The sequence below is a fragment of the Rousettus aegyptiacus genome, unplaced genomic scaffold (assembly GCF_014176215.1).
Source record: "Rousettus aegyptiacus isolate mRouAeg1 unplaced genomic scaffold, mRouAeg1.p scaffold_m13_p_7, whole genome shotgun sequence".
Classification (NCBI taxonomy): domain Eukaryota; kingdom Metazoa; phylum Chordata; class Mammalia; order Chiroptera; family Pteropodidae; genus Rousettus; species Rousettus aegyptiacus.
In genome coordinates this window covers 74,900,127-74,924,290 of record NW_023416310.1, presented here as the reverse complement: position 1 = coordinate 74,924,290, position 24,164 = coordinate 74,900,127, and the positions used below count along the sequence as shown (strand labels likewise).

Sequence of the window (24,164 nt, the reverse complement as noted above, 5' to 3'; positions counted from 1 at the left end):
CTAGTAACCGTCACACTGCAGTACCAACATTATTTATAAAAAGAGGTGGAGTCAGCTGTGTAGACTTCACTGCTTATATGCTGCATTAGCCTAATCCTGAGGCACAGAAAGCTACCAGTGCCTTTCAGATGGGCTGGCCATCGGGAGAACAGGAAGAGAAAGCGGAGAGTTCACTAAAGACATCTTCAGATACATACCTCAAAGACACCGGGGGCCAGAGCAGCCTGAGAGGTTTGAGAGCATATTTACATGATTGTGCTGCTAGAAAACCATTCTCTTAGAGAGGCCTCATTCCAAATCATTACTTTTGGAATCAGGAAACCAAGATGAAATTCCCAATCTTGGTATTAACTAGCTGTGCAGCCTTAAGCAAGATTCTTTAATCTGAAATACCCTTCTCAATCAGCAAGATGAGGCAGGGTCAAATTGACCTCGAAAGTGGTGTCCGGGTCATACACATGCTTCTTCATTTTCATGTACCACGACAGAAAACAGCAGGACTGCAAACCGAAGCAGTCCAAGTGCAGGCAGAGAGGTGTCTTTACATGTGTAGGCTCCCTAGAAACCAGGGTGAGGTGTCACGGCCACCTGTGCACTGTACTCACACAGCAGTGCACGCCAATCCCAACACGCACGTAAAACCGAACAGGCACTGGGCTCTTCCTAGATCGGAATGCTCGCTCCTCCAGCACAAGGAAAAGCCGACTCTTTCCTTCTGCCCTTCAGCCCAGCAAGGCAGGGGTTCAGTTTTCACATCTCAAATGAGTGAGAATAAAAACTCCAAGGAACAGGTACAGCCAGACAGCTTATCTTCTTATTCCAGCTCAGGTAGAGCTCCTATCTGTAACACTGGAAATAAGTCATATTTCCTGCATCTATATTACTTAGAAGCTCTATTTCATCTAACACAAAGTTTTCTGGTTTAAGTACTCTTATCCTTACTTCTGCCTGTCAAATTATAATCTGAGTTATAAATATGCTCTAGATTTAAAGTAAAAATTAAACAGGGAAAAAATCCAGATCATGAAGTATGATTTAATTACATTTTTGGGCTATAGTTTTAAATATCTGGGAACATAAGGTATCAATAAAAATGAGCTCTGCTTACAACATAGCCCATAGCTGAATATACTCCAGAATTACGTATTCAGAGCAGAATGGCTCCTTTGTAGGCCCAGACTCTTTTTAATAATATACTCCCAACTTCCTACTATCTACTGGCTCTGTATCTCTTTATTAAAGAAAAAACTGCTCCACTAATAGTGACCTCCACCACACCACCTCTTTAGGACTTCACAAAGATCGCCGGAATACAATCCGCACGTTCCATAGAATCGCTGCATGAACATTTATTAAACGCCTAGAACCCTACATGGCATATCATTGGCACTGAGGGGAGGTTACGAGAGAGCCAAGGTTGTCCTTGACCCCCAGGAGATGAAAATCAAGATGAGCAAATATGACAGACCTACTGAAGATTTAAGTTCAAATTGATAAGCTAAAAATCGAATGTAGAACCTGAGGTATAATGCAAGTGACTAGAGCTGGTATAGTCAAGGAGTTCTGTAGAAATCGTGTGTTCTGGGCATGACACAGAATATAAATGAAGGACATCCCAAGAAATATGAATGACTAAGGAAATGAGAATGAGGACAACATAAGTAGAGGACAGCAAGTGGCTTTGTTGAGGTGGAACATAGATTCAATGATGTCAAATTGCTAACTAGACAGCAATAGTGAAAACCCGATGGAAGAGTTCAGGAGTTTAGGCTGAACACAAGGACTGACTAGAGGCAGCTAATGCAGGTACGCGAGTCACACGTCCAGTAAATACTGAGAGCCCATTACGTGCCAAGCAAAGTTCCAAGAAATAAGGTTATGTTAACGAACAAGGCAAAGCCTGGAGATTATGTTATCATCTGTGTGAAGGGAGAATGACTGACTACAGCAACGGAAAGAGATGGACCTGAGCGGATCAATGTCACTGGCAGGACCTAATGAAAGGTCGCATATGATGGAAAACAGAAAGGAAAGAATCACCTAAATAACAATGAGTGGCAGAGAATTTAAGTTACTAGTCTTTGCTTACTTTGAACTGCGTCGGGTTGTGAGATAACTTCAGTTGAATGATCTGCAGGTAACTGAAGAAGCATAGTACTAGGAAAAGGGAAAAAGCAGTTTGTAGAGTAATAATTTCAAATGAAGACGTTTAAACATAAAAGCAAACACGTAAGAGTGCTTACTACTGTATCTCTATGAGATGATGATTAAATAAGCTTATTGTGATAACCATTTCACAATGTACATAAGTCAAACCACCACGCTGTATACCTTAAACTTACGGAGTGATGCAAGTCAATTATATCTTAATAAAACTGAAAAAGAAGAGTGATTACTAGTTGCAGCTGTCTAAGCACTTTACATACATTAACATTTAATCCTCGCAATAGCCCTGTAAGTTGTCTTTATACCCTTTTTATAAATGGGAAAATCGGAGCAGAAAGAAGTCACTTGTCCAGGGTAACAGATGGTAAGTGACAGTGAAACAGTCTGAATCCTGAAGAAGTAAATGTATAACAGAGGGATAAGACTACAGACCTTGGCTCCCGGGTGAGTGATATGGTTAATGAAAAGGAGGAAATGCGATTGGAAAATAAAACAAGGCAGAGGACAAAAACAAGGGGAATGAAAAACCAAATGTGAATGACAAGGAGCAAGCAAGCAACAGGCCGAATGCAGCCCGACAACATATTTGCCAGTGATGTCAGCGACAGGCCAAAGAAAGGGGCCCTGGAAGAGGAGGCAAAAGAAATGGTGACTAAGAGAAGCTTCAGTGCTGTGAGGCCACCACATGTAATGACAAAATGTACATGCTACTGTTGTTGCTTCGTCTACGAAATTAATGAAAAATGTGCAAAAAACAGGGCAAGTTTAAAGACGGAGAGTTTTGCTTTAATGAAACCCTGATTTTAAGCACAAAGGGAAAGAACCACTCTAAAAGGTGGTAACATGGGGATTTTTCCACCTTTCCAAAATCACTTTCCTCTGAGTTTTCACTTGCAATTTATAAGCGGTTTCAGTCACCCCCACCGGCCACTGAGGGAGCATGGGAGTTCATTCAGCGATTCTCCACTCCGAAAGGCGTCCTAGCCAGGCCTGCTCACTGCTCACCAAACAGCCTCTGTGGAAGGACACACTCTTGGCTTTTTTTTTTTCTCCCTACTTTTCATAGACCCATTGTAGACCTTGAGACCCGACAGAGACAGATGGCCACCGGGACAAATGACTGCCAGGGCACCGCCTCCCGGGGCAGGAAGCCCTGAAAGCTCCCCGAGGTAGGGAGAAAGCTGCCAAGACTCCACCTTCTGTTCTGGTCTCATACATAACTTCCTGAAGTTGCTTTTACTTATCTTCTGCCTATATGACTGGCTGGCTCAGAGGTTCTATTTTCCTTGGTCAACTGTTTTGTGTGGCTCTTTTTAATTAGGTTTCAAAATACTTCACAAGAGTATAAAGATAAAACTAAATTACATGCCAAACAATAAAAATGTCTTCACTAAATGCCAGAAAGTCTAACACTTTATTCTTTCTCAAGCATTCTTTCAAGTTAAAAAAAAAAATCTTTTTGCAGATTCAAAGGCCTCACCCCTTATCCCTCTGTTCAGTCCTATAAGAGTACAGCTCGGTCTTTTAAAATTTTTACTACATGAGCTTTGTACAGCTCCATGAACAAATTTGTAGAGGTTGAAAACCGATGTTTGCTTAGGGGAGCTTCTGGGGATGTGAAAATATCCCCACTTCATTATAGTGCTGGTTTCACGAACTAACCATGTCAAAGCTGACCCAACTGTACACTTCAAATACGTGCCGTTTGCATACTTCAGTATACCTCAATACAGTTGAAAATTTTAGTATTTAAAATACATTGGCAATTTAAAATACAATTGCCTTCCCCAAATTAAGCAAGTAGTGTCCTAGAACCATAAGGCTTTTGTCACATTGGGGGTTTCTTCCAAAGCCTATGGAAATGTCATCTTTATTCCTGACTTTCTTTTCTAGCTGACCCGGAAGGCATGAACTCTTTCTCTTATGGCAAAAGAGGACTTAAGCACACTGAGTTGGACACAAGAACACTGAAATAAAAGAAAGAATGTAAGGGGCGCAAGAGAGGTTAGACCTGTCATTCAGGCAACCCTTGACGGAAGAGCAGAGGCCGAGGAGCAGTGACTGTCAGAAGGAGCAGTGGCTTTGGAGTCGATCACACCCGAACTGTAATTTAGATCCTAATTTTGGACAAATTCAGTCTGTTTCCTCAAGGATTATGGTACCTACCTCAGAAAGTCTAAGGATTATATAAGAATACACGTGCAAAATTGCCTAATATAAAATAAAACAGCAAAATCCTCAATAATGTCGCTTCCCTTGTCCCACGAGTTTGAAACCTCAGAAGCAGGCTCCTGGGGGAGAGCTCGCCACTAGGAATATCACGAAGGATCAAAGCTGTGTAAAGTTGAGCCCGCTGCCTCCTGCTTCATGGGATTCTCTACGAACCTGAATCACAACAATGTCCCAAGGGCCATCGGAAGTCCCCTTCATCCTGACCTCATGAGCAGTTACATACTCTCTCATGCAAACGCTTTGCTGGTGACGACATGAAGCTTCTATGTGGCAGTCAAGCTTTAGGAGAAGAAAGTTTAGCTCTCTTGTTCCACCAATTGGCTTCTAAGACTACCATTCAAAAGCACAAAACTAGCCGTCTCCTCTAGCAAGTAGATGGTTAGACCATGATTAAGAGCTTAGGAAACATTTTGCCACATTTCTAAGGGGACACTGACCTTTAATTCCAGCTCTTTAAAAGGGACAGAGGAACAGACCAGAAGCACTTGGACACGGTGGTTTATTTAAAGCTGGCCTGGCTTTACAGGAAGGGGTAGAACATACCTCCTGGGACCAGGTCAGACACCCTGCTCTCCCTCCAGCCCCTGCCCCCAGAGGCAGCAGAAGGAGGTCTTCTGCAGAGACCAGCCTGTGACTCAGGGATGGCCTCCACCTCAGCTATTTCAGGGCCTTTGTTCCTCCACTTGAAGAAAAACCGTGATAGCAGCAGAGGAGTGGATAACTTCACATTTCATAACTTCAAATCACTTTTGTTTCTCTGAGGAGAGGGACAGGATATAATAATTAATTTATGATTACGCAGTCATCAGATCCTTTGCTAAGGCTCAGTTTCATGTTTACACACACCAGTCTCGTGAAAATCCTGTCTACATGTATGTGAAATACACCTTCCCCTTTCATTCCTAAGCTTTACGCTCATGAGTTAATTTACCAATTAAGTTTATCGAATGACAAATTTTTATACAGAAACAAGGCCTATACGAATGCATTTCCTGCCTATACCTGTCTCAGAGAATCCTTGTTTCTCTTTAGTATGAACAAAAGATATGTCATTTTAAAGTACAGTTGACACTTGAACAATGTGGAGGTTAGGGGCACCAATCCCCTCACCCCCCACCGCCATGCAGTCAAAAATCCCTGTATAACGTGACACCTCAAAAGTTTTACTAATAGCTTACTGTTGACACAGTCTGTTAACACATATTTTGCAATGTTATATGTATTATATACTAGTTTCTTAAAATAAACTAAAAATGTTAAGAAAATCACAAAGGAAAATACATTTAAAGTATTCATTGAAAAAAATCCATATATAAATGGACCTGTGCAGTTTGAACCTATGTTGTTCAAGGGTCAACAATATTCTATATAGCAGCGGTCCCCAACCTTTGTGGCACCAGGGACTGGTGCTCCTGTGAAAATCTAACTAACGCCTGATGATCTGAGGCGGAGCTGAGGCGGTGATGCTGGCGCTGGGGAGCGGCTGCAAATGCAGATGAAGCCTCGCTCCCTCACCCGCCGGCTCACCTCCCGCTATGTGGCCTGGTTCCTACCGGGCCACCGACTGGTACCGACCTGGGGGCTGAGAACCCCTGCTATATAGTGTGGAAGGGACCTAAAATTAACATTAGACATAAAATTAACCTTGAAGATTACCTGTGCAGTCACTTCACAGAAAACAAAGATGAAATGTTTAAGTTGCTTTAGTTAGATTTGGGACTGGAGTTCGAAATCCCAGTCCCATGACTTACACCTTAGAAAGACAACATAACCTCTCTGTGCTTCAGTTTTCTCATCTGTGTAAAAGGGAGACTGCCGGAGCTCATTATCACAGGCATGAGAAGTAAATAACACTTATTCGAACATGAATTATTAGTATCTTATTATGTTTGATTCTCAGTCCGACTAAGTGTTCTTTCATCATGTTGGCTCCCTTATACATAAAAATGCTCTATTTATGCTATTTATAAGTATCTTTGTTTTTAAAATCTTAAATTTTATTAACATAGTTTAATTTAGTCACATTTGATATTTTGAGATAAGACCAGGAAGAAAAGGGGGTGGGGAGGGGAAACTCTGGGCAACTCCTAGTCCACCTATATTTTGAAGGTGATTAAAAAAAAATGTTGAGTTTTTAAGAATTACCTTTTTCTACCTCCCATATTCCTCAGCATGAAAAGGGACAAAAGAAACAAGCCTTGAAAAGCCCAAATGACAAACCGCCAGTATTTACCCACAAGAAGTAAACAGAATAATGTTGGAGTTAAGTCTTCAAGTATGAGAAAATTAAGTAATAGTGAGCAGCTACTCCTCCTATACAAGGAAGGAGAAGAGGGGGAGGCGTTTACATTTAAATTGCAGGGAGATGGAAAACACATTAATTGTAGATGCTAAAGGAAGAAGAACAAACACTTCTTACAAATTAGAAGGTAGGTAAAGGGAGTAGACAATTTTTAAAATCTTTTTCATCTTCTATGTAGTAATTCTAAAAAGAATTAAATCTGCACCTTTAAAAGATAAAACAGATACTGTGTTTAAACAAGCTTTAACTGAAAATTACTGAAACAGTTACCATGAACCGAACTCTGTGAAACTGAAAATAACAACCACTTTTTTTTTACCCCGTTCATGCTAACGCGGGCATGCCTTCATCTATAACCTGGTGTCACTGGGAAAACATATTTAGGAATTTTTTTTAAAGATTTTTAGATAATGGCAAAATAACAATCATAAACAAAGGAAATAAGTTCTTTAAGAAATTTAAGACCATGAGTAAAAAAATGCTGTGTAAATCATGAAAAGTAAAGCTCTTCTGGGACAGGGAGGCTGTGCGAAGGCGGTACCAGATATCAAATAAAATCAAACAGGAAGCTTTTTCCAAAGTGAAAATATATGCACACATATGAAATTACTAGGTAGTTATTACACCAACGTCCCTCTTAATCCCTACTGCCATTCGAGAATAATGAACTAAAGAATTATTATTGATATTCATAAAGAAAGATAATTAAAAAGTACAGAATTATTTTGTGCTTGGACAAGGCAGGACTATGAGTATGACCTCATGACTGGAACTGAGACAAAAACATAATTGTCAATGGAACCACTATTAAAAAAAAGGACGAGGAAACATGGGGAAAGGGGTGTTTTTGTTGTTCCCTTTATCATCACATAGGCAAAAAGGCCATTGTCAAATACATAATTTTTGTGTACATAACACTAAATACAATTTAAATACACTAAATACAATTTAAACCAAAAAGGACATAATTCTTACTTATTTTGAGCATACGATCTAAAATAACAGACAACAGATAAAACAAAACATACACAAACACAAAGACATTTTCAGAGTGTTTAAACTTTGAAGAGCTTTTTGTAATATTTATATTAGTGAAGATAATATATAAATAAGGCTGAGATAATAAAAAGATTATAGGAAGAGAAGAGAATGAGATGAAAACAAGAAAGGAGATTTGATTTAAGAAAGCTTAGAAAGGAATCTATGTCCCAGGGTCTCTTCAGATCGTAAATCCATGATCAATTCAATCCTCTTATGGATAATACTGACAGATGCAGATAAAGGGGATAAGGACGGACCAGGTATGGGAGAGATGCTGAACTATGTCCTCGCTGCTCTGATGTCTATTAATAAATCTACTACTACTGCTGATATTGAATCAATACAGTCTCAAAACTCCATTAGGCATATGCCCAAGGCAGAGTGACCTAAAAGCCAAGGATGTTACCAGTAGACGATACATCCAAGAACTGATCAAAATCTATAATTAAAGATTTTGGTGCAAGGAATTTACTTGCTAATGTCAGAATTCAAGACACAATCATCAGCACTATTTATTGTTTTTGGACTATGATAAGCAAGTTACATGTGTTATTATCACATTTAATACATACAATCACCCTATAAGGTAGGCAGTTACAATCCATATTTTACAGATGAGAGAACTGAGGCTCGTAAGTGGTTTGCCTAAAGTCACATAGCTGTAAGAAATACGGCAGAGGCAGGAAGTAAGGCTAGGTCTACTATGAAAGCCTGAGCTAAACAACTGCTAAAGTCTATGCAATATTTTAAACTAAAAATAGTAAGTACTTTGGGATGTTTAGGGTGTAACACAAAATGTGTCCAAAGTAAAATTTCAAATACATAATTACACCAAAAAGATGGAAGGGATTAATGTCACTGAGTAGGTATGGGTAAAAGCACATAACTAAATAGTTAAGTTACAGTTGATACAGAACACAATTCAGAAGTCCACCTAAGAAATACTATTGGTAAGTTTCAGATGTGAACAAGAGCAGAAAGTGATTACAGAGCTTTGAAAAATGAAAGCTCAAACATCAGTTTCATGCTAACGCAGAAAACAGACCTTAAACACAGAAGTGGACTCTTCCCATACGCGGCCTGAAGTGACCTCTGAAAATAGTTCGCTATTCACTTGACCCAGGAAAATCCCACAAAATCATGCAAATCAAGAGGTTCAAATCTTTGTGTTCACTATAAGAACACTTGTGAAAGCCACCAAGTATGTCACTTTACAGAAGCGATGTGTGCCAGTCCGCTGTTACAATGGTGGAGTTGGTAGGTGTGCCCAGGCCAAACGACGGGGCTGGACACAGGGTTGGTGCCCTAAGGAGAGTGCTGAATTTCTGCTACACGTGCTTAAAAATGCAGAGAGTAATGCTGGACTTAAGGTTTAGATGTAGATTCTCTGGTCACTGAGCACATCCAGGTGAACGAAGGCCCCAAGACACAGCGCAGAACTTACAGAGCTCGTGGGCGGATGAACCCTCTTCATGAGTTCTCCCTTCCACACTGAGGTGATCCTCACTGAAAAAGAGCAGACTTTTCCTAAACCAGAGAAGGAGCTTGCACAGAATAAGATCTCCCAGAAGAAACTGAAGTAAGAAAAACTTATGACCCGGGAGTAAATTTAGCATTAAATAAATGCTAATAAAAGTAAAAGCAGGGGGAAAAAAACATAGAAGGGGAGTAGAAGCTTATCCAAAGCTCTCAAATTTCCAAGAATAAGTCTCCCTAACCTGTGAGCTGGTGGGGCTGCCAGCAACGTTACTTTCCTTGGCAGTTCAAAGATAAGCAGAAACGAGGGACTGGAGTATGGAAATCTGAGCCCACATCCACTAGGAAATGCATAGATCCCGCCTTCCATGAAACAGCTACTTTGCCTACATGAACTTGCAAACGAAGCCACAATTTATAACACAACCAGACATTCCTATAGGTAACTACAGTCAGCACAAAGTAATGAAGTCAAAGTTGTAAGGTTCTGGACCTCAGGCTTCTAAATAAGACAATCACAGATCAACGACTCTTCGGCTCCCCCCACTCCCACATGCAGGTCTACATACATATATTCTGCTTTAAAAAATATAGGATCTAGGCATTAGAAAGAGGACGATAATGCTCGCTTCGGCAGCACATATACTAAAAAGAGGATGCTAAAACTATCTGTAAAGGCAGGCCCTTCCCTTTGTATTATATAAAGTTAGTATTTGGAGATAAATTATAGAAAAGTTAGTATTTGGAGATAAATTATAGAAAAAAGGTAATGGAGCAGGATGATGTGCACCATAATCATATGAGAGGTAAAGCATTCAGAGACTATCCATGAAAGTAGGGTCTAGAGTCATACCGAAATGGGATTCCACATTTTTCAGTGTGGAAGGGATCTTTTTTATACTTGTATAGAAAAAGTGATCTATGTATCACTTAGGGGGCTCAATATATACTAACAAAAGCCCACACTAATAAGCTTTCATAATAAAAAACAAGTCAGCTATGAAATATATTTTTTAAAAAGTTTCTTGGAAGCACAGTTAATTCTGAAAATTAATGGAGATTGGAAAATTGACCCTTTTATTTTAAAAAGACGTAAAGCAGATGATTAAACAGTGAAAAGCACTATTCCTCTGAGAATGTGATAAAGAAAGAGACTGAAAAAGAAACAATGAAGGTATGATAATGGATAGAAAACAATGTATATAGGTGAATATATAGGGGGCTAACAAGACAACTTAGAAAAATATTAGCTTGAAAAATCGAAGAAAAAAATAAATTTACAAATACAGTAACCATAAGAACAAAGAATACAAAATGAACACCTAAATCTCAGTATAGCATGAAAATTTTGTATGTGTGGCTAATAAGGAGACCAAGCTGGAGGACATGCATGGGTCCAGCATACACGTACGTGTTCCTGGAAACGGTCAAAGCTTACGGTGGCCCGCAGGGTCACATACCTAAGCAAAGAAAGAGGCTTCGAATAACATTCAGGGCTACAATCGGAAAACTGACCTTAAGAACACCTGAGACTCACTCCTGAGTTTAGGTTTGTTCGTTATGCTAACAATGGGCTTGACGGGAAAGTATAATAACTGAAGGGGCATCCACCGAGTCTCTTCAGCTTCTGAGATCTAAATTGGGGACCACCTCTCTAGCACTGGTAGGAACCAGTGAAGTAGAATCTCTAAAAGAATGAGGCAGGGCAGGGAGTGGGGAGGAACCTTAATGGAGGACTAGGTTACACAGAAATTAGAAAACACAGGTTAACAACAGCTCTCTTTCTTGAGATTAAAAATATTTTAAAAACATAAAAAAATATAGACAAAGTAAACCCATCTCCAGCTGAAAGCTATAGAAAGAAGCAAAGGGAAACGTTCCTCTTTGCTACATTAAAAAGAAAAAGAGGTAGAATAATGCAGAGCAACAAAAATGAACACTTCCCATTTGGTTTCTTGCTATCAGAAATGAGCTGATAGCGTCCCCCTTTGTCCTCCAGGACCACCTACCATGTGGTAACGTTATGTTTGCACCATCAATGATTGCTTGTGCCAGTTCATGATCATTGCTCTCAAAAGCGTGTGCTGCAGCCTTCAAGGCATCCCAAATCTCTTTACGGCCTTCAAAAGCTGGTGCAGTATCCCAAAATTCGTCCCTCTTGCTGCGCAATTGTCCATCTGTCATGGGATAATCGCTTTTCCATTTGGGTTTCTCCTTTTTCAAAGGCTGGTTACGACCTAAAGCAACTGAGAAAAAAAATAAAAGGCTGACATCAAGACCAAAATTTACAAAAGATGCATTACACATTATCTGGTCATTCTTCTTTGATTTTCATCAAAATTATAGCTAGGAGTTTGCCTACTAGCTAATTCTTGCATTCCGAAATTCCCCTAGCCTATTTCATAACTACGAGAGCAAGTGAGACAGTAGCTGGCTCGATCCAAAACTTCCAGTGACACGTGAACAGTTCTTTTCCACTTCTCCAAAGGGTGATTTAAAAATTTACCTAGAAAAATAGTGTTTCACCAGACAATGACGACAGGATTTCGAAAATCAAAGAATGTCATAAAAGAGCTACTTTAACAGGTGAGATACTAGGAAAAAACAAATGGCCACAGTAGCTTGAATCTCATGACCCTTGGACATACGAAGCTAGAAAGTAGGAACTGAGAAATCCCAGACTGAAGACGCTCTGCAGCGTCCAGAGAACAGCTAACTACCAGCCCCGCCCGCGAGGAAACCTGATGACAGGAAGGCTTCCTCTTGCATCTCCCTCTGCATTTTGGTCAAGGAACTGTGAATGAATGCCTTTATCTGAAACTGAAACAGGAGCTAATTTAGGAAGGGGTGCGGGCAAGGGATAGAATCAGTGCTTCATTCTTCGGAGAAACTAGGATTGGAACAGGTGACCCTTGATACTAGGCCCAGGGAGCAGCTCTCAACCATGAGCAGCAGAAAAACACAACACCGACTCTACTTTCAATCCAGGAGGAGAATGAAAAAGAGGGCAAAAGTCCACTCCTGTTTTGCCCAAAGTGGCAGCACGGCTCCTTAGATAATATCACATAGTAGTAGAGTTAGAAGTCGGATGCAGCTTCTTTGCATCCAGATACTTACCTGGCACATAATCACTGATCTCATACTGACACACAGAGCCATTCTCATCTTATATAGTGCCATAGAAAGGAAATAGTTTGATAGATGGAAGAATAGGTAAAAAGAAAATTGAAGCTCGATAAAGTGTTGGGTAAGAGTGGGTGGGAACTAAATGACAGAGCAGGTGGGAAGGAGAGGGTGTGCGTCAAAATTCAATGTTCTATATTTAATTGTAGGAAGAACACTAATTTAAAAGAAATTGCTCCCGAAATGGTTCTAAAGAATCCATGATATTAACCACACCTTCACTGGCCCAGGGCCAAATAAAATTTGAGTTTTTCATTACAGAAATAAAAAGAAATGATTCCAGCCCTGGGTGATCTCTACGTTCCCAGATGACGAGACCAACACTGCGACATGTATCTGGCTCGACACTTGGACGGACTCATGCTCCCTTCACCCCGTCCGGCCACTTCGTCTCAGGAAGCGTACACCGGGTCCCATCCTCTCACCATCAGAGCGGCCCGCCATGACACCGCCAGCTTTTTCTCTTAAAACACTCAGTACTTTGGCTCACTGTACGTTTTGGCTCTCTAACTTGTCCTAGTGAAATGCAAACCAGTTGAGTTCTTAAAGGGTATAGATAGCAGAGTGAGAAAACTGTCTATTTAGCTGAACTAGAAATATAACCTAAATCTTCCTATTTAAAAATATTTACTGAGTGTCCACTAAGGATAACACTAGAGATCTGCATATCTGGTTCAGTTCAAATGTGAGAAACATAATCTATACTAATGACTTTTCACCACATCTTCCAAATAATACAGATAAATGCAGATAATTATTCTCCAAAACGTGTTCAGAGCATGTCGGATCACTGTTCACCCCCTACTAATTCCACCAGCAAGGCAAAATGAAAGGTAAGTTTCATTTTCTGCTACATTACCTTTAGATGAGTCAGAAATAGCATAGGGACAACACTCAGTTTACTGGGCAGGGAGTGGAAGACAGGACACGGTATGTAGACACCTATCTGAATACAGTTTTGGGTCTACCTGAGCAGTTCCAGAGAACTGTCTAGTGTCATATGTATTAAATGTACCAGAGAGATAACTCAGTATAATTCTGTCACTGTGAGAGAAACACAAGACAAACTCCTCAAACAAAGGACCCCAACAGAAAAACCTCATAATAAAAGTAGAAAATACTTTGGAAAAAGAGCACCTTCCATACAAATATGAGGTAGCTTTTTTCCATTTCCCTGCATCTGTAGAGGGCAGAAGAACAAAGCCCCATAAAAAGGATAAGATGATGCATTATGCTGCATAGAGATAATTATCCACCTTCAAATCTACATGCTCTCGAAAGTTCCAAAGTAATTACTTTTTGCAAAAGTAAATAAGACAAAATAAATGACATGAAGTAAGCTGTCTGGGTCTTTATTATTTTTCCCTGTATCACAAACATACGTAATACAGAATATCTGACTATCAAATGTTCATTATTAAAATATTTAAACTTTACAACATGAAATATTATTTTTGTGAAACCACTGGGCAGTGCAGAATTTTCACCACAAAATGAGGGTATTAAAGAAACTAAAGTGCAGTTTATTAAATAACTTATTTTTATTAAATGAACTGGGAAAAATGGACATTTAGCACAAGCATTTAAACTATGCTCCCATGAAAACATAAATATTTTGGGTTGTTATGATAACTTAATAAGTTATAATAATTAGTATTTATAAAGCACTTACAGTAATGACTGGTATATAAAACTACAAATCAGTGATTAAGTAAACCTTCATTTTAAAAAGAATTATTCTATGATTGCCATGTACTTCCTGTGCATTTATCGGAGCGCATTTTCTAGAAATTAGCTCACCACACCTCATGCTTTGATTTTTGCTGATATCACAAATCTGCATTTCTGAAAATACCTGAACACAGAAATCATCCTAGTAGCTATTTCTGCACTAAGTCAACCATTTTCAATTACGAATAGATTAAAATGTGTACTCAATTATATTACCTTTTACACTCTGAAACTTTAAGATTTTTATCTGTCTCACACATCTTCTGACTCCTGAGACCAACAGATGCCCAGTATCACTCATACATCTGGAACTAAGTAATATGCTCTAACAATGTATTTAAAGACAGGAAACAGTTTTATTCCATGGTTTAACTTATAAGAAACAAAAGATTAAAGAAATCTAATTTTAAAAAGCAATCTAAGTTACTTCAGAAAATACCTTTTTCTAACAACCCACATTTATTAACTTTTAAAACTTTGCCAAAAACTCACCTTCTTCTCAGAAGCCTCAGTCACATTCACCTACTCCTGTTTTCTTGTAACCTTTCAACACTTCTTCCCACTCTGTGACAAATAAATAGCTCTAACATGGAGAAAAGCCAAGAAAAGTTTGCTTCTCGGATCTAAATAGTAACATAATCTTAAACATTTTTACTCTACAATTGAATGCTCTTTGCAAAAAAACTATTTTGACATTTTATTGGAAAAACAATGATTTTCAAAATAAAGTATGGTTATAGTTGTTTTCCTGCTTTGGGTTCCTCTTTGAAAAACCTGATTTAATAATCGGACTCTTCAAATGAAGAAAAAGGACATAATGTATAGATAAGGTAAATATCAAGATATGACTCAAGTAATAACAGCTTTAACAGACTGAAAACTGAAAGCATCAGTTTCCCTAACAGTCCAAAAGGAAAAAAACTGAATATTTATAGAGATCATTATCAAAGGACAAAATGTCTCAAAGAATTCTGAAGACTTTAAAGCAGCAACGAATAGGACAGGGGTAATGCTCCTATATTAGAAAAGTCTTAAGATCCTGAAAATGAAAGGGAAATTTTCCTGTCACTCTAAGAGTTAAGAATAGATCCAACAGAACCATTCCATAACAAATTGTGCTAGCCTACAGGATACTCCTAAAGGATGCTCTAAGGATAGCCTAAAGGATATTCTCATGTAAATTTAGAATGTACTATATATACATACACGTATACATAATACATATATTCCCTTTACCTTAAGCAACTGCCAAAATAAAGAGGGATATTAGAATTAAAATGCCTAAAATAAAAGCATTAACATGCCAACAGTCTACACTATGCCCAAATCTTCTCTATTGTCTGAGAATCTAGAGGTGACGATGGCACAAGCCAACCTATTATTTTACAGAAAGGAAAAGTAAAACCTAACAAAGATAAAAAGACTTGCTCAAGATTAAAAGCTGGAATTAGAACCCAGATGACAAGATTCAAAGTCCAGAGCTCTCTTTCCCTTCCAGCACTCCATGTTTGCCTGGGAATGTGTTTTCTTCTATGTATCAAATCAATTACAAAGGTTCACTCAGAATGAAGCATGTGTTGAATTTTTTCTAGTAGCACTGATCCATCTTTCCCGGCTTCATTACAACCAATGGAGTAGCTGGCTGGAACGAAGGGAAAACTAAGTGAGCAGCAGCACCAGCTCCCCAACCCCATCACCCTATCACCTAATTCATTTCTTTGGAGAGACCATGCTCACCAATGAGGAATCCTATAAGGGAGGAGGTAATGCAGTTTTCTGGTCAGTCAGTTTTAACTTGTAAGTGCTCAGATTAGCTACTAAAGATCACATGTATGCACACTTACCTAAGTTAGATACAGCATTTCTAATTCTACGGTTTTATAATAAATAGAAATGAGTACTTTGTGCTTCTATCCAAAAGTTTATAAAAATTAAGCAATGAAAGTATAATTTTAAAGGCATATACATAATTTCTAATGTTGTTTGAGCTGGTATTAAGGGGGGAAAAAAACATAATGGCCTCATAATGCCTTCCTGGCCCTGTTTCTCAGAGTATAAGTCTATTTACCAATGGCCTGAGCATACAAAAAGGTAATAGGAAAGCCTACCTGCAACGCATGTCCAAGGACTTTTCTTAATGGGTGAATCTTATTTAAAATGTTACAAAAACGTACAACTAAATCCCACGAACACCCACACAAAACAACTTTATTAAGAAGGGTAACATTATATAAAATTGTGACTATGAACATGGTCGCCTATGAATACACCAGCCACTGTACCTTTTAAGTATTACATTAAACTCTCAGATGGTTCATTCTGTGGGGTGGGGGAAATGGCTTCATCCAGAGTTACATTCTTTGGAATATAGTGGCCTTTTCTTTCCTTAATTTACAGGCAGTTCCAGGGAAGATTGCACACAAGTTGGTAATGCCCAACATCTGCACTACTATTTACTGCAGTACTGAAAATGTTAGCCAGCAATCAAGCAGAACGAAACAATCAGAAGTATAAGAACCAGGGAGGAAGAAGAAAAACCATCTTTTGGAGATGATATGCTAGTATGACTGGAAAATACAAGAAAACAAAGCTAAAATTAAATGATACGAGAAATGAATATGGTAGCAGGATATAAAATTTAAGCTGCTTTATATACATAAAACACCCAGCCAGATGACATAATGAAAGAATAAGTTCCATTTATGATAGCAACAGAAAAAATACTTCTCACACAATTAGAAAAGTGCCTAGTATATAAAAAACAATACTTCAATGTCTGTTAAATGAATAAAAATTTTAAAAAATCTCCCTAAGATCATATAGCTAAAAATAGCCCGAATTCAAACCCAGACTGCCTCCAAGGTTCATGTTCTTAGCCAGTAGGCCTACACTGCTCATGGCTTTAAGAGTAACTAGAACAAATTTTCAACATGGTCCCAGACTTTGACCTACCCTCCCAAAGTGAAACTGCATAATCAACCCATCTGTAAGGTCTCGAAGGCTCCAGTTGGTTTCAAAGGTGTGAACCCATGCTTAGGATGGCATACCACGTTGGCACTGACCCTAAGTGTCCCAACCACACACTGGTTCCCAGATAGCACACACCAATTACCAAAAGCACGCTGGTGCCAGTCCCCATCTCCTGCCACAGGAGTACTAAGTGTTTCTCAAGAAAGATATTAGCAGTCCACAAGACTCTATTCAAGGTGGCCTCCCTCTTCAATCTGAAGTCTCTGCTGTTTGAGAAATTCTAATGTTTGTTAAGAACCTGGCAAAAAGAGTAGGTAAACACATTTTACTTGAAATTTTGTTCCTTTGCCAAGTCCTCCTCCTTGAATGGATTTCTAAGTGCAGTCAAAGCCCTCTTGTTTTCAAAAACAAGAAAGAAATCAGAGTAGGTTCAACAGAACCATAGAACATAATGGTATTGTTGGCTTGTCCAAGATTTTGACAAAAATGCAGAGCGGAATTGGGACTCGAACATCAAATTCTCTATCTCCCTACCAAATCATAAAGAAAGTGAAATTTGATGCAAATTAATAGAAAACTACTAGAAATGGTATTGCCTTTGGGTTATAGTCATGGGAAAAGACAGAGATATCTTGGATGTCATCTAATCCTTTTAAATTTCATCTGTTAATTATCATCATTACAAAAATCTCAAACCTTACTTTTAGGTTAACTGTACTGTTCAGAAGGAATTATTCTCAATAACATAAGAAATACTATATTCTTGCAAAGTGCCTACATAATAGCCTTGGGAAACCTGCCCAATTATAGTGAGGTATTCCCTTTGCTCTAGTTTACATTGCATTTCTTCAGGTTAAGTCATGGAAGGTGCGTCTCTCACACCTTTGTGTTGACACCACTAATTCCTAACTTTTAAAACAGAGGGCCAGGTAAATTTTAGAAAAAATACTGACCATCCCTCGACAATCCCTTTACATCCCAAAGCAACATCAGTTAAAGAAAATGTTTATGTTAGGTGGCAGGATGTGATTTACTTCTTCTTAAATGTGCTTTTTGACTTTTTCAGTTTTTTAAAGCTTTAAAATGAACACAAATATAGTAAAAGGTTTAGTTCTAAATAAGTTTTCATATAAAACAAGAGATTATAAATAATGAATATATAGTATGTATATGCATATATGTGTACATATAGATATGTTGTATGTCTGTATACAGTGTGAATGTTGTATACACTGTATATATAATGAGCACGTTATATATATAAAAGTTATGTGTGTGTTATTTGTATAGGAATCAAAAACTTTAATTATTCTCTTTTTTTACCTAGAAAGCAAAAAGTGATCTTTTTGATGGGGTACTTATTTAGTTTAGCAATGTTCTAAGTTGCTTTTAGATTCTATCAGGAGTAAATGCAAAGGTATCATTAATCAATACTTTCGTTCGTATCTATTAAAATTACATAGTGCTTCCCCCCAAGATTTTACTACAAAAATAACTTCCTACTGTGTTTTGTACTTTATTAAATTAGATTTACGAATGGAAACAATTTTACCCTACATTTTAATTTTCTTTAATCTGCCTCAATGTTTCATGTGAAAACTACTTTTCCTCCTGACAAATGGTGAAACTTCCTATACTTAAGACTTTCAGTATTCATCCTCGTCCCAAATTTAAACACCTATCTTTAACATTGCAATGTAAGTTGTCCCTATTTACTATCCCCTTATTAAAATGCTGAAGGATTATCTGGTAGAGAAAAAAAAAGTTATCCTTTTCAGTCATGTACTTGCCCTATGCACCTACGTCGTTAACGTCCAGTCAGTACGTTTAGTGTCGGTAAGTAGAAAACGAAAATACAAACATGCGCAAGGACCTGCTTTCTACCCCATGGATCCATCCGATGTAAAAAAGGTAAGTCTCCTTCTTGCTTCTAAGAGTATTAAATTTCATTCAATAACAGATAAGCAATTCTCCCCATTCTGAGAGATCTTGTTACAGCTCAGGAGTGTCTTAAGAATTCAATATTCGTTCCAGAAGTATTGGGTATCATTTCGTGGTTTCTCAAGCTACTTTTCAGTATGTCCTTCTTGTTGTAAGTAGTAGCAAATCTCACTTTTTCACTTCAAAATTATGAGAATTTAAAGGGCATATAAACTACTCTGAGTCACTTAGGAAGAGAAAAATATCTGTGACATGATGTAACCATCATAAATCCAGAGCAGCAAAAGCCAACTTCACATAAGGGTTTGTTCAATAGGCCTTCTGTGTTAATTTTTGGCAACAAAACAATGATCAAAGGCCCAAAAGCCTTTTAATCACCAAGTTAAAATTATTATTTCCAGGGTAACCGAAGTCCAAGGCAGAAATGCATTGGTGACTGCCAGAAAAAGCACAAGGTATGACAGTGAAACCATATTATGGGACCACCATAGATTCCCCTCACCCCTTTTGAGTGAAACACCCCAGGAAAGAGATGGTCTCTGCTCCTTCAATCGGCTATAAAAACAGGAGGTGGTTCCAAAGGTCCATATGCTGATGTTGTAAGTACAGACCCACCCTCATTCAATTCTGGGCTCTAGCCCCCATCCTGTAACTGCTGGATATACCAATCATGTAACCTCCCTCAACTCACCCCTCAGGACAATCATGACTTTATGACTCGAGGCAGATGGCTTTTCTAATATTTCATTAAGGGCGATTTAAGAGCACAGGCCTAGAAAGACTTTGGTAAGCTTTCTCCAGATCAGACAAAGCCTTCCTTTCTTGTACTTTGAGGAACTTGTTTCCCTACACAGTTCAACTGCTAAATTCAAGTCAAGCTTGAATAAACTGAGCTTTAAGATCAAAACATTCAGTCTGGGATAGGCAGCATAGGTTATGATGGAAAGCAAGATAACTGAGTAAAGGGACACAAAAGACGACGAGCAAGGTTACTTTTTTCCATTTGATCTAGAGAATTAAGATCTTAGTTCAAAATTTCTATCTTGTAAAATGTAACATAATTTGTTGACTAAGAGCAAAGACAATTACCCACGTCATTTTTTTACTGCTGCCACCTCCATTTTGTAGTATGGGCGTAAGTCCTAAGAGCCACATTCTATTAACTTCCACTCGATTGTGTTTACTGCCATGAAGGAAAACACTCACACACACTTCTGCTGCAAGGAAAGGAAAGTCAACGGAAACCCCTCACCATCTGTGGAGAGAACACTGAATGAGAAAACAGAAGAGAGGTTGGGCTCCTCTTTTTAGCCCTTATTCAGATCAAAACTTTTGTGTCTCAGTTTCCTCTCCTGTAACATGGTAATAGTAACATCAGCCTTTCTTAAAGTCAAAGGGTACTAAGAATCAAGAAAAAGTATGTGAAGATTTTTTAAAAACCAAAAAGTACGACAAAAAAACATATCCCAATCATGGTTCTTTTCACATATTTGTTAATTACATTTGTAAACCTTAAGTGACTGAAGCCATTATTTAATGACTTCAGTAAAATCCACGAATTCAACAAATATTATGCACCTATTACTTATAAGCCACTGTGCTAGGCTCTGTTGAGATACTTACATATAATTTCAAGTATGTCATGCAAGTATACTCAATGCATGTTTGTTGTGTAAATGTAGGGAGATTTTAATAAGTAAAAAAGGAACAAAAAGTGCGAAATATATTTGCATTACTAAACATCTCATAAGACATGTTATAAAGTTACACAATAGTCATATTTGCATAATTGAATAATAAATTTCCCCCCAAAACACAATGCTCTTTATAGTTTTTATATGGAGGAATAGGGTTTGGAAGATAAAGGATGAATAGTGCTGACCTCAAAGTGAGATCGGTCTTTTGTAAAGCGCTTCAAAGGCCCTGAAACGGGAAGAAACAAAACCTACTCGCTAGATGCAAAGATCTTCTGTTGACATCCCTTCTCTGTTGCATCTTAATATAGTCCATTTTTCAAAAGCAACAGACTTTAACAAACATGGCAGACACCAGACCTCACCTAACACATCCTTCTCAGCATCTCAACTGATGGTAGCTCCTCCTTCATAAGCCACAGTCAAAACAAACCTTTCAAACACAAGTTCTCATTCATCAACCCCTTTCCCATGATGCACTTCCTGTCTGAACTTCCAAAGATTAAACTCAAATCTGCCACAATTGTAGGCAAAGAGCAAAAATATTTTATGCCCAAGATAAAAATGTAAAAAAGTGAAGCCACGTCAGAAGTAGGAAGAGCAGGCCTATGAGTACCAACGTGTATTTCCAGCTTCAAATGGGCTGAGAGGTAAAGTTCTCATCTTAAAGAAGGAAATACCTTTGCTTACGGAGTGCATCATGAAGCCAAAAGACCACCTGGAGGAGAAAGCCCACCTGAGGGCTTGTTGCCCAACCTTTTAATCCCCGGAAAATGTGAATCAACTGGGAGGAGTAAACAAACTTCCAGACGTGTAACCAGACTTCAATTAGTGATACAGCCACAACAATCACCGCCTCGCTCAGCCCTCTGCTGTTTTTAATGTTTTATCTTTTGTTTGCTCTTACAGTTTTCTTAGCATTAAAATTAATTTGGGCAGCATTTTATTTCCCTAAATTGTAGTAACTGCTTAATAAAGTACTATTCTTTCAGGAATTCCTTTAAACTCCAAATATCTAATACTATCTACACCTATCCTGAGTAGAAAAAACTGAATGAAATTATGTATGGTAGGTAAAGGTTTTCCTTAGGATCTAGTCACTTGATTTTTAAAACTGGTTCCAAAGAACTCAAGGGAACTAAAGAAACACCTGCTTCAGAGTTCCACTAATATAATTCAAATTACCTTGTAAAATATGTATTTGCCATTTTTAAGAACAATAACAGAAAGTACCACGCATCAAATGTTAAGTTTCAAACATAAAGACCACCATAAAACATGTTAGCCTGTGCTGCGGGATCAAAATGATCATGAAGACACTGGAATGAAGCTCTCGTCATCTCTCTGCATATGTGAAACTTCAGGAACTTCTTGTAAATTTGTCACTGCCTGGGAAAACCACAGCTCTCCATGGTGCCTTCTGTTAGTACAAGCACATACACGTCCACTCATGTAACACTGTACCAGTGAACAATATAGTACACGGATATCTGGACTCCAGCAAATGTCACAGCAAGCTCAGATGCATCTGCTCAAGATATGCTCGTCATAAAAAGTAACTGAACAATGTTTAGTGAAAATATATCATAAGCCATGATACTGCAAGACATGTTAGTATTTAAGTTTTAAATATAGATAGCAATAGCGATTAAAACTTTTAAAAAAATCTCCTACTGAACTTTGAGACTCTAAACCATTTACTTTTATTTTTTAGTGGCTGTATAATCAAAATAAAGGAAATCAAATGTTGAGGCTGATGTGTTAGTGGTCAATATAAGATATACCTAAAAAAGAAGGTTCAACTGTTAAAAACTTCTGATTCTACTGATCTCATGCAACATGCTAATTTATAGATGAGGGAAAAAAAAAAAACAGGAAGTCAAGTGACGTATTAAAGGTCATAGACATAAAGGCAAAAGGTGAAACTAGAACTCAAGGGTTTCGACTCCCATGTCTTTTCCTTACTCTACATGGTCCTATTTAACAAAGTTCTGGTCCTAGAATTCAGTTTCTATTAGGTGACTATTACTTTCTCGCTAACATCATTATAAAGTCAAAGATGTGTTTCACACAGTCATTAAATGAGCCTAAAGTATTATGAGAGAACTGAAGTCGCTATCCCAGGTCAATGCAGCTTAAATTCTGGAAAGTAATATACAAAAATAACCATGATATAAGATTTCCGCAAAAATGGGAGAAGAGGGATGTAGATCAAAGGGTACAAACTTTCAGTTACGAGAACTAGGTTCTAAGGACCTACTTACTGTACAGTATTGTGACAATAGTTAATAACATAGTATTGTATAACTGAGACTTGCTGAGTGAGAATAGATCTTAAACATTCTCACTACATACAAAAAGAGTTAACTATGTGAGGCGATGAATGCGCCAATTCTCTTTGATCTTGGCAATAGTTCCACAATGCATATCAAATCATGACGCTGTACATTTTAAATATATACAATTATATTTGTCAATTATTCTTCAATAAAGTTAGGGGAAAAAATGAGAGAAGGACAATAAATATTCTAAGAATAGTACTTTGGAGCTCAGAGGTTGGTGGTATTATTTCTGGATGGGAAAATGAAAAAAGGCTCAGACTTATTCAATAATAGAAGATTATCCCAGTGTTGAAAATTAACAGAAAAGAACTGGGAAAAACCTGGATTTTGGATCCACTATACTCTTGGAAATAATCACATTCTGTTAGAATTAGATCTACCTGATTTCCAGTTTAAAGAAAATACAGAGCTACAGCAATACACTAAATGATATCACAGGCAAACAAGCAGACAAATCCAGAATGTGGTACATTCTACAAGACTCTTCAAAAAGTCAATGTCATAGAGGAAAAAGGGGGGAAGGGTGGTTCCAGATTTAAAAAGATTAGAGACTAACAGATGCGATGTCTAAATGGTGATTAGATCCTAGTTTGACAGTTATAAAACATTTTGGGGATGATGGGGAGATTCTGATTATCGACTAGATCTTAGAAAATAACAATTAATCTTAGGTGTGATAATGGTATTATTGCTATAAGAACGATTTTTTCTAATGCATGCATGTTGGAAGTACTATGATGTCCATACTCACTTTTAAAACAGTTAAGCAAATGTATGTGTGTATTTGTTGAATCTAGGTGATGAGTATTCAAGTGGTTTTTACTAGAGTCTTCTAACTTTTCAATATATTTGAAAACTGTCATTAAAAATGTTTCAAAAAAGAATTAGCTATGTCTTGATAAAGATGATCTAATCCATTTTCTTTTTTCAAAACTGGAAGAAACTGAGTTTAAAGTACCACAGCTAATGCAGGCCTTTTCTCAATGCAGAGTAGAACTCTGGCAGGTCTGCAGAATCTTAACCTAAACTCGTTCCATATGTCAGAAAACCAGGACTCAAGAGACAAAGACTGACCTGGGACAAACA

At 37.9% G+C, this 24,164-nt stretch overlaps 1 protein-coding gene across 2 annotated transcripts in view; it reads right to left on the bottom strand.

Moving 5' to 3' along the window:
* The window catches only part of UBTD2 (ubiquitin domain containing 2), a 46,017-nt gene that overhangs the window by 3,046 nt on the left and 18,807 nt on the right, over nucleotides 1-24,164 (bottom strand). For both annotated transcript variants that reach the window (XM_016145096.2, XM_016145095.2), the window contains one exon: nucleotides 11,227-11,463. In XM_016145096.2, coding sequence (XP_016000582.1) covers nucleotides 11,227-11,463 — 237 coding nt within the window. The remainder of the gene's footprint in view (nucleotides 1-11,226; nucleotides 11,464-24,164) is intronic.